Here is a 16,284-nt window from a genome sequence, read left to right as displayed (position 1 = left end):
CGCAGAGGAATCATCTGTCAAGAACAACTGCCTTTCCTGACATTGCTAGGAAATGGTGCAAAGGTGGAGCTGTGTAAATAGAGCTTTGATCCTATTTAGTATTGTAGAACAGACCTGCTTAGTTACAATATACAGACATCCAGTTGTTTTAACAAGTACTGGAACACAAGCCCCCAGTCAGGTTTTTTATCCATGTGGGTTTAAGTTTCTTGTTATTAGTCATCACTAATTAGTTTTTACAGTGTGCAATAAGTCCTTAAATAGTAGTTGCAGGCAGTTTACACTGTGTATGAGGTTTACAATCAGCTGAAACAGCTAAAAAAGTGCTCTGTATGGAGCAGAAGTAATTTTATAATCTTGCGAATATCTAGTTTCAGTTCTTTTTCTTTCAGTTTGACTTTTTGTAAAAGCCAGCAATAACCAAAAGCAACCTTCCCCCATTATTTTTTCTAGAAGGAAAAGGGATATGAAACCTTATATCTGCCTTGGAAGAGTTATGACAGACTGGAAATGTTATGAAAGCGTTTAATAGGACAACCAGGCAAAGCAATGATATTCAGAGACAAGTTTTGTAGAAGAAAAGGAATGATTGCTTAAGACAGCATACAGATAACGTGTGTAACTTGTTGCTAACTTTGGTGGGTTAGCTCAGGTGTTGATCCCCCTCTCTCTCTTACACTGATAGTCTCAGCTTACATCTCTTCTGATAACAGTAGCAGGTGATTGTGAAGTGCTTTTCTCTAGTGACCAAACTGGGAAAACTTGAGATTTGAAATAGACAATAGCATGGCATGGAATTACACCCCAAATTCTAATGCAACCTGAAGCATCAATTTCATTGCTAGGTATACATTGTCGAAACTGGAGATCACAAATATGTGCATAGTCACAGATAAATACAAGTTTAGGAGAATTTATAATCCTGTAAGTTGTAGATTAAAAAGTCTGTTTTGTATCTGCAGCTCTGTAAGTGACCACAAACAGTGAAGAGTCGTGATGGCAACTGTCAGTGACTAGTTAAAGGATACTGAAAGAAGAAAAGTTTTCAAAGCAATTCTCTCCTCCTCGTTCAGCATTATTTTTTCCATCAGTCAGTTAACTGTTTTCGTTCGATCTGCACAGTCCTAGGATACGATACCAACTGAATCTGATTTGAAAACAATCTGTAGCTAAATGTTATCTGCATGAAGCTGGCAACGTACTCCAACTCTGTTGCACAGTCCTCACCATCAACTCTCTGTGGATGTGAGAGAACAGGTATACAACGTATACGTACAGCTGTTGTTCAGCAAAACCTGTTTCAAAGTGGTCCTGCTGCAAAAGCGTGCCAAAGGCCTGAGGGCTCTAAGTCCTCCCCTAGTCAAAGCAGGAGCTCTGACATCTGCGGTTTGGCAGGAGACGATTCTGCTGGAGAGAGGCTCTCCATTGAGACGTGTGTGGGATAACAGTGACACTGTGTGGCCAGCCAGATAAAATGCAATTTCTGAATTTTCACACTTTGTCTTTGCCATCATCCATTTTACCAGACAGAAAGGTAGTAAAGATGAGTTTGTAGTTTTCATTCCTGTTGGTAATTTCCAGTCTCTCTTCAATACATTTCCTTTAGTGTTATAAAATGTCCTGAACACATAAGCTAAGACAAAAACTGAAAAAAAATGATCAAACAAAACCTTGCATCCAAACCCCTTGAATCTGAGGAGCACAGAGGGTGAGACTCCACTGTTGCTCTGGAACTTGGCAAGTTATATTGAAGCTCATTTTCAGGTCCATGCTTACATTGACATTTTAATCACATTTCTTCCTGTGGCACTGGAAGGAGGAAAGGCCCCATAAGAGGAACTGGATTTGTATATTCCAAAGCAGAATTTCCTCCAGACTAATTTTGAAAGCTGAGCTTCATCAGCATAGCTCCAAGCTGTAATTTTTACTTCCCATAGAAGTAACAGATAAGATATTACCTATATTATGTGCAGGCAGGCAGTACGGTTGAGCATCATTAGATAGCCTCTGTAGGGCTTCCTCTTGAAAGCAACTGAAGGAATAGTAAAAAAACCAGCCCTTGCTTCATAGCTTTTATATTCAACAGATATATTCAACTAGGGTACTTAAGAGTGTGGAGTAAAAGCCTTTTTTTGGCACACATGACATTGATATTTTTGTACGTTTACCCATCTTTTGCGCTTCTTTTCAACTAGAAATATTAAGAATAATGGAAGAATTGAGAGTAAGGCATTGCAAGATAGTCAGAGCTGTATTTTAACTAGTTTCTAAGGTGAAAACAGCGTGTATGCAGTATGTAGCATAGGTGAATGTATGACCTAAACTGGGATAGAGACCAGTTGTAAGAGGAAGAGTTAATGAATAGGCTCAGAAAAGGGAGTGGTGGTGTTAGGGTAGGTAAGGAAGCCAAACCAGCTCAGTTTTGAATTGCGCTGTGGAGGCAAAGCTGAGATGTTAGGAGTCAAGGAGAAAGAGATCTGTGAATTTAAGACATAAGAGGAAGGACCTGCAATGAGAGTCCCAGTGGTGTAGGCAGAAGAGTACAGAGGATTGCTAATTTATATGGGAAAAACTAAAACAATTTGGGTAGCACTTGAATAAACGAGAGTGGACCTGAGTCCTGGTAAAATTCTAAACAGCTTTGGAAATTATAAATTCAGAGATTGCAGTAACAATATGAAAAATATTCTACAGTCGCATTCAAAAGGTGTAGTAGTTCAAACAGAAAGCAAAGCAAGGTAAGTACTTTTCCTCATCAGCTGTTGCAACACCTGCCAGCTAAGGGATGAGAACACGAGAGAAAAGTCTTTGCTCTGTGACATATTTCTCCACATCTACCTCGCCGTCAGGGTGCAATGAGGGCTCCCAAGGGGGCATCAGGGCAGGGCCTGGCATCCAGGACCCATCCCACTGTCCCCAGCCAGGGACCAGGCAGGCTGGGGGGCATGTAGGGATGGCCCCAGCCCTGGGCATCAGGTACCTGCCTGAGAAAGGGGATGGGCTGGGGCGCTCAGAGCCCTGACATCTTCTCAACAACTTTCTGTTCTGGCTGTATGAGGCATACAGAAATTGAACAACAGGGAATGTTCACTAAACAACACCAAAAAAAGCATCAAACCTTTCCCAGATACCCTGGAGCCTATATCATGTCTTTTCTGGACGACGGAGGACAAACAAATCAATGCTATGTCATGATTGACACTGTTTCAGGCAGTGCTGGTCCGTCACAGTGGGGAGGACATCACTCATGGGAGTTCAAATGAAGACTATTTGGACCCATCCAGGGCACTCTTGACACTTGCAGGTACGAGGACCAACTCATTGTGTCCATTCAACCTGCTGTGAACACTGAGCCCAACCACAGAAGGAGCTGAGCTTCTGTTGCGCCACTGAACTCATGACAAGCAGGAGGCTGCTGGAGGCCATAGCCACATGTAGGGAAGGTCTTGGACTGAGATTTCCCATCCTGTAGTTTTCAAATCCAAACCCGTGACATGGGGGGAAACTTGTGTGGTTGTTCTGCAAGGCAGAGCTCAGAAGTATGCTCTTCTCCTCAGAGCTTAGCCGCGGCCAGCTTTCTCCTTTGAAAATTGTGACATGGTATCAGTGAGGGCATAGCAGGTGACATTTTGTGCTTTCCTGCTGGAGTCATACGCTTCTGGGCAGAGTCAACTGTGATAAGGCATGCACAAAGCCAGTAGCGTATCCACTGCCAGTTATGCTACCAAAAAACATTTTCCTTCATCAAATGTTTGTCCCAAGCAGCAGAGGCAAAACAGAGATCACAGGATGAGCTGGGCTGACAGAACAATGTCCTATTTCCAACCCCACCAGGAATGCCCTGGAGGTACCAGCACCTCTCTCAGAGTGCTTGATGGGCACCTGAAGGGCAGGTGCTTAACATCTGCTGTGTGTTTTGTTGTGTGAATCTTGTCACTCTGAACGTTTGGTAGTCAGTCAACAACTTTGAGCAGTCATGGAATTATAGAATAGCTTGGGTTGGAAGGGACCTTGAAAGGTCATGTAGTCCAACCTCCCCTGCGATGAGCAGGGATATCTTCAACTAGATCAGGTTGCTCAGAGGCCCGTCCAACCTGACCTTGAATGTTTCCAGAGATGGGGCGCCTACTACCTCTCTGGGCAACCTGTGCCAGTGTCCAGAGAGGAGGTAGATACCCCATCCCTGGAAACATTCAAGGTCAGGTCGGACGGGGCTCTGAGCAACCTGATGGGGCATCCACAGCTTCTCTGGGCAACCTGTGCCAGTGTCTCGCCACCCTTACTGAAAGCAATTTCCTCCTTATATCCAATCTAAATCAACCCTCTTTCAGTTCAAATTCTCTTTCTTCCTTCTGTCTGCGCCGCATGGAGTGAGGGCAAAGTGCTTTGACAGTGAATATAGTCATTGGGACAAAATTCCAGGTACTGGAATATTTAGGGCATGGGGAGAAGGGCGGATTCTCTCCTATAATACTAGTCCTGATTATTGCTCTTTGTGGTGAACGTCTAGGATACAGGGAAATGCATGCCTAACAAACAGCAAACAAATAAATTGACTGAAATTCTATGAAATTATAAATGGAATTAGTGACCACTGGCTTTGCTCCTGTGACTTGGGAGACATGAAACACGAGGCAAGTGCATTCATTCTGCCCACGTAACACATGGCAGGGGTAGAGGCTGTCTTCATCTTTGAACACAATTTCTGAATTATTTAGTGTATGGCCTTTCTGCTCTAGCAATAGACTCACTCAGAGCTCATCTCGTCTGCTTTTACTTGCTTTTCTTTCATTCTTTCTTAAACAGCGTTCCGATTGCTTCTATGTATTATTTATTGGAAATACTATGCTTTTATAACATAGCTGTGGGTGGAACAGACTGTAGGCACAGTTTGTACCCCATATTTGGAATAATTGGCAGGCAGAAAGAAAATAGGCTGCAGAAAAATATAGAGTTGCCTCTATTTCCTCGTATATTACTCTGTTCTGTACCATAGAAAACCTGAAAGCAGTCTTCAATAAAATGATACCCTAGTTGCATTCTTAATTCTAATTTTATTTCTTCTTTTTCTTTTTTTTTTTTTCGGAAGCAGCCTATTTCTGTAGCGTGTTAGAGAGCATTGCAATAAAGACTCCATCACATCATATTTCAAATACTCAATTATTCATTGAATGCTAGAATTTCCACCCTTGCTTCCTGTATTTATATTCTAGTTTACTTAAAAGAAATTTCAGCGCTATGAATATCTGGTCAGATGAAACAGCTGCGTACCACAGTCTCCTACCAAACCTCAGAGAAGATGAGCAGTAGCAGAGGCAGGAGAAACACGAAAAGATCAAGAGACAATTCACTCGACCCACTGGTACATCAAAACATACCAACTACATTGATCTTACAGTACAATGAAATATGGGGAGGAAGGTTTTCCCAAAATGGAGAACAAGCAGGTTGAGGAGCCAGAGAACAATTTAACTTATTTTTGAAAATAAAGAACTCGGACAAATGGGTAACCCTCGGGTAGCAGCATGCACTGCAGAGTGTGCAAACGGTTGCCTGAAGGATCAGGATCCGCTGCACATTGTAGTTCTCTTCTTTTATTCCCATCTAGGGAGCTTCCTGCCCTTTTTCCATTTACAGACTGGTTTCAGATGCGTGGTGGTGCATTTATACTGTTAGATTAACTCTGCAACAGCTGCTGTAAATAAGCAGTAGCTTTTGGGTTAACCTAAAGCCTGACCATTGCAACACGTTTTACATATCCACAAGCTGCACAAAGCCTGTGGAGGCTCTTGGTGCCAACCAGCTCTGTGGGTTAACTACAGGAGAGACATGTATCACAGAAGTATCTTACAAAACATGGTCTGTAGGACCCTTTGCAATCCCCTGCAGTCTATCTGGGCTGGAATCCTTGTTTTGTTCTGTTTCTCATTCATCTTGCTTTCCTCAAAAGATGGAAAACTGCCACATCTTGCCCCCAGGGTAAGAAATATGCCTCTGTTTGGCCACCAGTGACCTGGTCGCTGACCAGACAGTCCCTTCCACATGCCGAATTTCATCCCAGCAAGGGTGGCTTGCGACATGGAGGCATCATGCGGAGATCATCGCTGGGGAAACTGCATCCTGAGACACGTGGAAGCCCCCACCCCCCCGCAGGGAAGCACAGATGAATCACATTTCCTTCTTCATCCTCAAGTAACTGTGGCTGGAGAGCAGCTCTGCGTTAGTGCCGTGATGTGAGATTTACAGCCGCTTTCAGTTCTGCCTCTGAGCAGCCTTTTAGGAGAAAAACCCATCCAATAAAGAAGGTAAACACTGCCTTTGCTGGGCCTCTGCCTGGCTGCCATCAGCCGCTCTTACACAAGCGACTCTCGGAGCTGTTTCAGCAGCACATTTTTGCCTCTGGCGTTTAAAGTTCAAGCAGTGCTGTCTCGTTAAACATTTTCCCCTTCTTTTAAGGGATTTTTTTTACCCCCTCAGCCACAGAGGACTGACTTTGCTTCACTTACAAAAGTTAAAATGTAGTAAATGCCTTGATGTAAAGAATTTTATAGATTTTCACCCCAGCAAAGGCATTTTGACTGGTCACATATCAACGAGACATAAAAAAACATGCTTGTGTGCATTTTTTTTTAAATTGCTGTCGTTACCGTCGGTGCAACAGGTAGTAAAAGCTGATGCTACGGAGACTGGTTTTGTACTTTCTACCGTAAGGCTGGCAGAAAAATTGTCAGTCGTCTTGTTGCTCATGTTTAAATCCACACCCTTGAGCTGTGATTCAGCAAATTCCCAGAGTAACTCTGGTCCGAAAGCCGGGTTCCTCCTTGTCCTATCCTGCCAGGGGGTGGATTTCCCCTAGAGAAGCCAATGAACAAAAGCTCGTTTATTTCTGTACGCGAGGAGGAGGAGGAGGAGGAAGAGGAGGAGGAAACTTGCTCCACCATCTCCCCACCTCTTCCTGCAAAAAGTTGGCTCTCTTTTGCACTGATCACTTCAGGTCGTGAATAGAAATGGAAGTTAGCGGCAGCGGAGCTGGGATATAGAAATTGTTGTTTCCAGCGGCGCTCCCTGGCTCTGCTCCACACCTCATAAATAATAGCTCTTACCTCATTTTAGCTACGAAGAGAAGCAAAAGCAAGCTGCCTGTGTCTTTCTTCAGCAAACCTAAGGTGCCCTCTCGGAGAGGCAGAACTGAGCACTCTGTTATTAACTGACATTATTGAGGAAATACGCTTGCTTTCTTTTTTTTTGGCTGCGATTTTTTTTTTGCCACGTTTGTGACAGCATCTTGATGGGGAAGCTGATCTCCAAAGGCTGGCGCAAAAGAGATGCTCGAGTTGTCATGCTGGGGCTTGACTTCGCCGGCAAATCCACCCTTCTCTACAAACTGAAGAGTGGGCGGGCTGTGGAGACCTGCCCGACGGTGGGCTTCAACGTGGAGTCTCTGCAAACGCCTTGTGGCTTATCCTTCACCCTCTGGGACGTTGGCGGACAAGGTAGCCTGCGGGCAAGCTGGCCTGACTACCTGGAGGACACTAGTACCCTCGTCTTTGTGCTCGACAGCACAGACACGGCCCGGCTGCCCGAAGCAGCAGCGGAGCTGGAGGAAGCGCTAAGCCACCCCAGCATGGCTGGCGTCCCCGTCCTCCTCCTGGCCAACAAGCAGGAGGTGCCAGGAGCACTGGCTCCCGCCGAGCTGGGGGAGATGCTGCAGCGGGGGCGGCTGGTAGAGCGACGCTGGGTGCTCCGGGGTTGCAGTGCCCACACGGGACAGGGCCTGCAGGAAGTCCTGGCCATCCTGGGAGAGCTGCTGCGGGGTCTGGAGCAGAGTTCTCCAGCCCAAGAGCAGCCCCTCGCAGGGCCAACGGGGAGGAGGCAAGCTCCGGGGCAAACCTGAACCTTGAGCAGACCCTTCCCACCCATTGCAGCCCGCAGGTTTGCTGCGGAGGATCCCAGCCTCCAGGTGTCCCCTAAAATGAGCAGCTGGCACAAGCAACACCGAAAAACAGCCAGCCGCTCACCACCGAAATCCACCAGGAAGACCTTTGAGCAAAACTCCCACCGTGGAGCATTTTTGGCTCCATCTCTTGGACTCTTATCACTGGCCGCAGCTTTTCCCGCAGTCGCCAGGCTCTGCTCATCCATTTTGTGTGTCCAGTGCTTCCGCAGGGATGCTTTTTGCCAGAGCAGTATAAATCACACCAGAGATGCACACAAGGGACAGAGGGGGTTATTTTCTTTCCATGGCTCCCAGCCCCAATGCATCTATCCTGATGGGGTGATCCCCACAGGCGGGTGTTTGAACGTGCCCCATGCCGCTTCTCGCTCAGCTCGAATCGTCATTGTTCATCATCTGGAAAAGCAGCAGCTGCTAAAAGGGAAGGGCTGAACTGGAGCAGTGTAAGTGCAGGACTTCGAACAACCGACAGCTAATTGGTTTTAATGAGGCATCTACGGGTATAATCTTCAAACCATCGATGTGACTCAGAATTGGATGGCGTAATGTGGTTCAAGGATGTGTATATATTTATTTCTGCATTTCTTGTTTTGGGTCTTTCTTTTACGTTTGTTATTTTTATCAAATACTGATTTCATGAAAATGGTACCTCACTTTCCTTGGATTATATTTGGATATAAAGAAACCAAATCTGACTTCTAGATGCTTGGAAACATGTCTGCATGGCCAGTCAACCTCTAAATATCCTCGTGGTGGCCTGAACAACCAAGACAAAGTCCCGTCTCTCAGACTTTTTGAAACTGGATGAGACTACTCTATGGACATTGGTAACCGTGGGCACCTCTGGGCACAGGCAGGTTGGTAACCAAAGGGGTTTCCACACCCAAATGTGTCGGGGGCAATTGAAATGCCCCTGGCGGATCATGACAGGGCTGGGTCCCTTCTTGCAGTGATGGTCTTTGTCTGATCCTGCTGAACCTACCATTGGAAAAACCTGTAAAATGTGCCTGAGAGCTACCTGTACTCAAAACTCTGTTATTCAGGGTTAAAATTAAGAAATTTCCTAGCAATCCCTACTTTATTATGAAATGAATGGAAGTGGTGGGGGCAGAGGAGAGAAAGGACACAAAATTTTCAGGCAGCAGAAGTCAGCCGTTTTCGAGGCAGAACTTATTCCACCTAGAAACACCAAAGAGAAATACATGGTGAAATCCTCTTCTGTTCATACCAGAGCACTTCACAGTTGTTAAAGAATTAATCATCCAGCTGTTACTGGTACTGTTATTAGCCTCATTTCATTGAAGGCAGCAGCTGGAATATGAGGTTTGAACAGTCATGAAGAAACAGAATATGGCATTTATAGGAAGGTCTCAATAAAAGAAATCCTTCCCAGTGGAAAAAGCCAGACTTTTTAGCAGCATTAATATATAAGAACTGTGATATGCTATGAAATAGTACTCCAGTGCTGAGCTGGCCTCAGTGGTCATGGTTATGGGTATATTTAAACAGCATTGAATGGTATAATGAATTATACGACAAAGCTGTGTGCATGGTAAGGAGGACAAAATCACATCTCTAAATCTTTGCATTTAACATAAGCCGGTTGATCTGCCTTTGGCTGGTTGTAGGTGATCATCGTTTGCTCCTAACACACAAGTCCCCAGTGGACGTGTTGGGTATTTGACTGTCAGAGGGGGACGGAGCAGTTCTTGTGAGACAGCACACGTGCTAGTATCTAGATAGAGATGAATGAACTCAGGTCATCTATGCAACCTGGTCACCAGTACATGAAAAAGCCATGTCTTCTCAGGCACCCATCCAACGCAAAAGGCTCTGTGTGGTACTGCCCTGCCAAAAACCTTCTCTTTATTGAGTTTGCTGCTGTTTCGGTCTTGTATCTCATGTGGTACAAAGCCGAGTATTGTACATCAGGGTGGGGGATCACCAATACTTTAAACCCAACACAGACTGAAGGGTTGTCCTGATGGTGTTTCAGTCCTACTTGGCTCTTGATGTATGCATTTGACTCTACAGGATTGTCTGCTGGTGGTGAAAAAGGGCACTGAAAACTTTCCATTTCCCCATGAGTGTTTTTTAAGCCCTTTAAAGAGAAAAAAATAGGCTCCTCTGGCAGCAAATAGAGGTAACCACCAGCCTTTGGTAAATATGACTTATTAAAAATGAAAATAGCGGGATAGGTGGTGGGGAAGAAGAGGTTGCTCTTGGCAGTGGAAACCGTGAATGCCTGAAACTGAGGAAGCAACCTCCCGGTTACTGAAAGTGTTCTCACTTCCCTTGAAGCAGTAATTTGGAAAAATACCCCATCTCATGGGGCATCATGTGATTTAACATCCTTGTTTTCCGGAATAAGGCTTTTCTAAACGCTTGGTCACATTACTCGGCTCATTTATGCCATTGTTAGAGACTGTCAAAACGATGCTGTGTCATAATGTTTGAAACAGCAACATGGAGTTTACTTCTAATTATTTTCTCTTTTCTCCAGCGCTGGAAAACGTGTTAAAACAAGCCAATCTAACGAGCCCTGCTCTGCTCTCATCAAATGCTTGCAGGACGCTCACCCAACGGCACTTAAATGCTTCAGTGTCAAAACTCCCGCCCAGTTCAAAGGGAGCAGTGTGGAGGGTTGCAGGAAGAAGCCAGGGAGAAGCGTGGAGGTTTGCAGGAAGAAGCCAGCTCTAGGGAAGGAAGTTTGTTGCCTCTTTTTCTCGGTAATTCTGCTGCTGCCGAGAGCTGCTGCCTCATGGAGCTGTATTAATCCTTTAAACGTCTGCACTTACGGACTCCAGCCAGGAGGGCACCCTCGAACTTAGAGTCTCCATCTTCCTGTGTGTGTGATAGGTGTCACAACCTCTGCGCTGATTTCTAAAATAACACAGCTTCTCTCTTAGTAGCAGACAAAAGAAAAGTCCTTGGGACGTTTTCTTGTTTCAGGTTCCTCACAAATTTGAAGTATCCTTTGGGTTATTGGCCCCAGAGCCCACTCTGGTTGCTCGAGATTCCTTTTTAGCAGTTTTTCTGGATGCTAAGTCCATCCACTTGCTATCCCTGGTGTTGGCTGTCTCAATGCCAAAAGGAGGTGTTTGGAACAGCGGGTTGTTTCCCTTTTATTTCCTTTTAGTTTTTTTCAGCAACAAGTATTTATTTGGCTCTCTTTATAAAGGAAAAGCATTGCTTGGAAATAGTTTCGCTGCTGTTTTTTTGACCCCACCACCCTTGTGGTAACTTGCATCCTGCCTCCAGACTCTGCTAGTAGTTTCCTACGGTTTCATCGTCTCTCTCTTTGGCTGACCTGGTCAGTATTTAGTTGTTAATGTGCTCTGCTTTTCTGTGATCTTGAATCTGGTGGTTATGAGCTAAAAGTATTGCCAAAAGTGGCCAACTCATAGGATAGTAAGGTTTGGAAGGGACATCTGGTACGATACCCTGCTTAAATCAGGTTGCTCAAGGCCTGGTGCAGCAGTTTTGAATGTCTCCAAGGATGGAGATTCAACAACCCAACGCCTTTAGAGGCACTCTGGTATGTATTAACCTTACAGTAATGTAACCGGAATTCATAATCGTGCATTAATCTTCCCTGTCACTCCGCTGAGAAGAGCCATACTGGTAAGTATCTGCCCTTGCTTGGTCTGTCAGAGCGTGCTCCTTGCCCAGGGCCATCAGCTCCTCCACCCCTGAGACCTCCCATCCCTTCTCAGCTTTGCGGAGATCACTGCAGCAGGAGCTGCCTCCGGGTCCTGCTGCCTCTTTTGCGGCCATCAAGACACTTTGGTCATCTTGCACACTATTTATGAAAGGGCACAGCTAATTACTCACTGATTTACTAACCTCTATGCAGGGCTGGTTTTTAAAGCAGCTTCAACAAACCCTTTTTTTTTTTTTTATTTTTTAAATTTCTGACAAGGAGTTTTCCATCCGCCCCCAGAGAGAAGGAAAGCAAAGAGCTGGAAAAAACCCAACCGATGCTAAAAACCAGTAACAGGGAGGACGAGTCACCTTTTCCCTGGTCTCTTCACAACTTCCATATTTCAGCCATTCCGTGACACAAAACGCTTTCTACTTGCACGTTGGCTCATTTCTGCTCTTGGCAGTGTTTCTTTGTTTTCCGATGGACCTACATGGCATTTGCTGAGCAGTTACCGATGGGGCTTCTCTGATGGTCTTGCTGAAGGGCTTTAGATCAGAGGGGAACCAGGCGATCCCAGGGCTGCAGGGTGAGGACATGAACGGTTGCCAAGGAACTATTTAAAGAGGGAACAGGCAGCCACGGGACACGCGAGAGGGAGCTGTGACCGGCTGTAACCCCGGGAGAAGAGTGTTAGGGCAGCAGCCAGAGACCTGGGAAAGGCCTGGGGGCAAAAAAGGTCAATAAGAATTTTTTAAAAAGCTGAGAAGAGCTACAACATAAAAAAGACTGTAAAAAAAAGCCCTTTTCTTAGGAGACAGGCTGTATAATGCAATGGAATGTCTTAATTATCACTTTAATACACCTAACGGCTGTAAATTAATTTCCTCCTCTTAAAGAGACCCTGAAATACCACCTGTAAAAATTCACCACATGTAACTCACCAAGAAAAAACAAGGAGTAAAACCACAGGTGATGCCACCTCTTAAAAAAAAATTAATATCCTCGCCAAATGGTACTAAAAAACAGTCATGCAATTATGACTAAGACAAACGACAAACTACAGTTTAAGACATTATAGCCTTCAAAGGGTTAATTAACTGGCCTTCATCTAAACTTTCCGATACTTGATTTTTTCATGATGCATTTGCTTGAGTCTCAGCCCTGAGCTTGCCGTCCGGACATCACTAAAAACGCCAGGTGAAGGCTGGCGTTTGGGTTAGGACCTCACTGACGCATCCATGGCTGGGAGCTGGTCATTCCCTCACCTCACACTTCACACAATGAGATTTGTATAAAGTTCCTGCAAAAAGAAAAAAGGAAAAAAAAAGATAAATTATCCAACTGCTGTGAAAGGCGATGCCAACCCGGACCCCACAAGCGCATCCCCCTCTGCCTGTGCCCTTGCCTGACTCTGTGGTCAGACCAGAAGCACAAACCTCGGCTCCGACCCAATCCAACATCCGTCACCTCCAAAGCTCCAATGCTTTAAATCAGTCCGGCACCATCGCCTTGTCTGCTAATTGCTGCGAGAAACAATCTCCCTGGAGCTCCCAGAGCTGATGAACCATTCTTAAATTCTCCCTTAGGCCTCAGATTTTTATTTTTTTAATTTCTTTGGCCTGTGCTGGCTAACCACATTTGGATGTGGTAACGAGGGTTTTTCCAACAAGCCACAACCACTCGCACAAAGAAAACCGGCCTGGCGATGGGCGGCTCTGCGGTAACGACCCACTTGGCCTTGGACATAGGTCCAATGTTTGCTTTTTAATCAAACTGTGGTGGGCTTACGAAGCCACTGGTTTTTGCAGTGAGAGGACAAACCCCCACGGGCCCACGTGAAGTTTGATAACGGAGGGAAAAGACTTCGGAAAGATCAAACTGGAGGTTTCCTTGGGAAGAAAAATACCAGCTGAGAGCAGAGATGGAGCCCTCATTTCCCGGGGGTGTATGGTCAGTCGAGGGTCTGTTCTGCTCATAAGGACAAGCACTTTACACCTCATTATTTTCTGGCTTTTGACAGCAATTAACACTAGGCCTTTTTCTTTGATAATATTGTAAATGAAGACCAATGATAAAAGTCCATGCCCCAAGACACGAGGTTTGGGTCAGTACGGGGCTGGAGCAGGAGTCCAGCACCGCACACAGCTGTGTCCACACAGCGTGCCTCAGGGTTGAGCTTTCGCAAGGATGGAGAAGCAGCTTCCCCCTGTACCTGGGGGAAAGTCAATGCAGAGGCAAAATATGACAGACCATTCCCGAGGATGCCCCATTTCTGCAAGACAGGATGGGCCCGTCAGCAGCAAAGCAAAGGACGCTCAGCAAGGAAGAGCAGGTTTGGGGCTGCAATCATGGGGAAGTGGGTCCTGAGCCTCCGGAGCTGCCCCAGGAGGCACGGGGACAACGTCCACCGAGCCCCTGAGAAAACGCAGGTCTTCAAAGACAGTGCATGGGAACGACTGGGAGGGCTGGGGACGTGTCCATGTGGAGGCGCCTGCAGGCAACCCCAGGTCTTCGGGCAACACGGGCACCATGGCCCGACAGGAAGGCGCTGGTTTGGCCCCTCAGTTTCGCCCTGGGCTTTCTCCCTTTCTCCTTTTATTCTCTCATATTTTCTCCCTGGGAAGAAGCACTTGTGACTGACTTCAACCAGATGCCGTTCTGTCTTCGATAAAGAGAACAGCCTCAATATTTTTGTGGTCCTTTTCTGCACCCTATCTTCATCCTACATAAAAAAGTCGCTCAGATTGCCATCTATCCTCCCAGCACCATATAAAAAGTCGCTCAGATTGCCATCTATCCTCCCAGCACCATCAGCAGGGGTAACAAACGACCTTGTTGTTCCCTCTGCTCGCCGAGCTGAAGGTCCCATTAGCTACCTCCACCTCTGCATGGGAGCTCACACACAGCTGCTAGCAAGAAAGCACTGATCCAGGGTCATGGTTTCAGCTGGGGTAGAGTTGACTTTCTCACTAGCAGCTGGTATAGTGCTGTGCTTTGGATTTGGGATGAAAACGGTGTTGGTAAACACTGATGGTTTTGGTTGTTGCTAAGCAGGCAAGGCCTTTTCTGCTGCTCATACTGTCCTGCCAGTGAGGAGGCTGGGAGTGCACAGAAAGTTGGGAGGAGGCACAGGTGGGACAGCTGACCCCAGCTGACCAAAGGGATACCCCGTACCACATGATGTCATGGTCAGTATATAAAACCGGGGTAAGAAGAGGGAAGGGTAGGACATTCGGAGTTACGGCGTTTGTCTTCCCAAACCATGATGGAGCCCTGCTTTCCTGGAGATGGCTGAACACCTGCCTGCTAATGGGAAACAGTGAATAAATTCCTTGTTTTGCTTTGGTTGTGTGCGGGGCTTTTGCTCTACCTATTAAACTGTCTCAACCCACGAGTTTTTTCTCTCTTTTACTCTTCCAGTTCTCTCCCCCTTCCCAGCTCGGGGGGCTGTGTGGTCCCACCTGGTGGCTGGGGTTAAACCACAACATGCAGGGAAATCACAGGAGGACAGGTCCTTTCTGACATATGATGGGAGCCCTGGTGGGCGTTAAGTCTCTGGGAAAGATCAGGGCCTCGGCCAGAGGGAGAAGCCAAAAATGCCACAGACTGGCTTACGGCAGGCCGTGCCTTACTGCGTCCTTGGGGCTGGCCCCAGGTCGCCCTACTTGTGTCTGTCACTTTGATCTCGTCACCAGCAGGCAGCAGCCTGCTGCGATGCCGTCCCACAACTGCCCAGTTCACGACCACGAGTGCTGCAGCTACACAGGAGCATCTCACGGTCTCTGCCATCTTCCTCATGGGAGATGCACCCTAATTAAATGATTTCAGTCTCATTTTGGTGCCGGAGCTTAATGGTGCTTCTTGATGTTTTCTTGAAGTTGATGTGCCCCAGGAAAGAAAATAGGCGCAAGGAAAGAGCTCTTGAGAACATATTTGCTGTGAATTTCGAGATGCCGTGTTATACCCATGATGCTAGTACAAGTGCAGCACTAAAAGCCATGTCAACCTTTTGAAAAGGAAAAAAGATAAAGTGGCAATGTAAACAATACATCTGTAAAAAGGAAGAAAAACAAAACAAACCCCCAAACCCTAAAAACCAGGGACAGTGGAGGAAGTTTCATCTGCAAAACAAAATCTACGCCCAAACCAGGCTGCCTCATTAAAGTCGTCAACTAGGGAGTCAAGACAATTAAGAAGCTGGGGTCAGACTGTTTGTTTGTGTCGTGTCCTGCCTGGATTTTGGTTTATTTATACCTAGTTTGGGCCACAGCATTGCGTATTCCCAGCGCTGCGCATCTCTGTACTCAGGGACTGAACCCGGCACATCCATTCCCGAGGAATAAGCCGCAGCCGATACTGCAGTACATGCCCCGCGCGGGAGCTTCAGGAGTAAGATCTCCCCAGAAACAGAAACCGTCAGTGCTCCGTGAAAGTTTCGTTTTAATTTTTAAAGGTTTAGAAGTGGTGAAATAAAAATAACTTTTAAAAGCTCCAGTCATTTTTGTGGGACACTTTTGTCAGTCCAGGTTTGGTGATGTGTGGGCGACGTTCACCTGAGTCAGCTGCAGGAACGGTCGGTGGGAATCTTGCCGTGCCTTCCACGCTGGTTTAGCAGTTGGTGCATTACAGACACAGCAGGCTTTGTGTAAGGAGGACACCTTCTTTTTTCCAAATAAGCTGGATG

At 46.2% G+C, this 16,284-nt stretch overlaps 1 protein-coding gene across 1 annotated transcript; it reads left to right on the top strand.

The window, feature by feature from the left end:
- The first annotated feature begins 6,969 nt into the window (after positions 1-6,969).
- ARL11 (ADP ribosylation factor like GTPase 11) lies at positions 6,970-15,648 on the top strand. Its single transcript, XM_063334013.1, has one exon. It carries the CDS (start codon positions 7,289-7,291, stop codon positions 7,892-7,894), a length of 606 nt encoding a protein of 201 aa, XP_063190083.1. The 5' UTR covers positions 6,970-7,288; the 3' UTR covers positions 7,895-15,648.
- The last annotated feature ends 636 nt before the right edge of the window (positions 15,649-16,284 follow it).

This window comes from Chroicocephalus ridibundus, chromosome 1 (assembly GCF_963924245.1).
Source record: "Chroicocephalus ridibundus chromosome 1, bChrRid1.1, whole genome shotgun sequence".
Classification (NCBI taxonomy): domain Eukaryota; kingdom Metazoa; phylum Chordata; class Aves; order Charadriiformes; family Laridae; genus Chroicocephalus; species Chroicocephalus ridibundus.
The sequence above is the reverse complement of the archived record's forward strand: the minus strand, read 5'-3'. Positions and strand labels throughout refer to the sequence as shown.

Bases quoted from the DNA above. Each gene is read 5' to 3' on its own strand.
- ARL11 (XM_063334013.1), top strand. From the start codon at position 7,289: ATGGGGAAGCTGATCTCCAAAGGCTGGCGCAAAAGAGATGCTCGAGTT.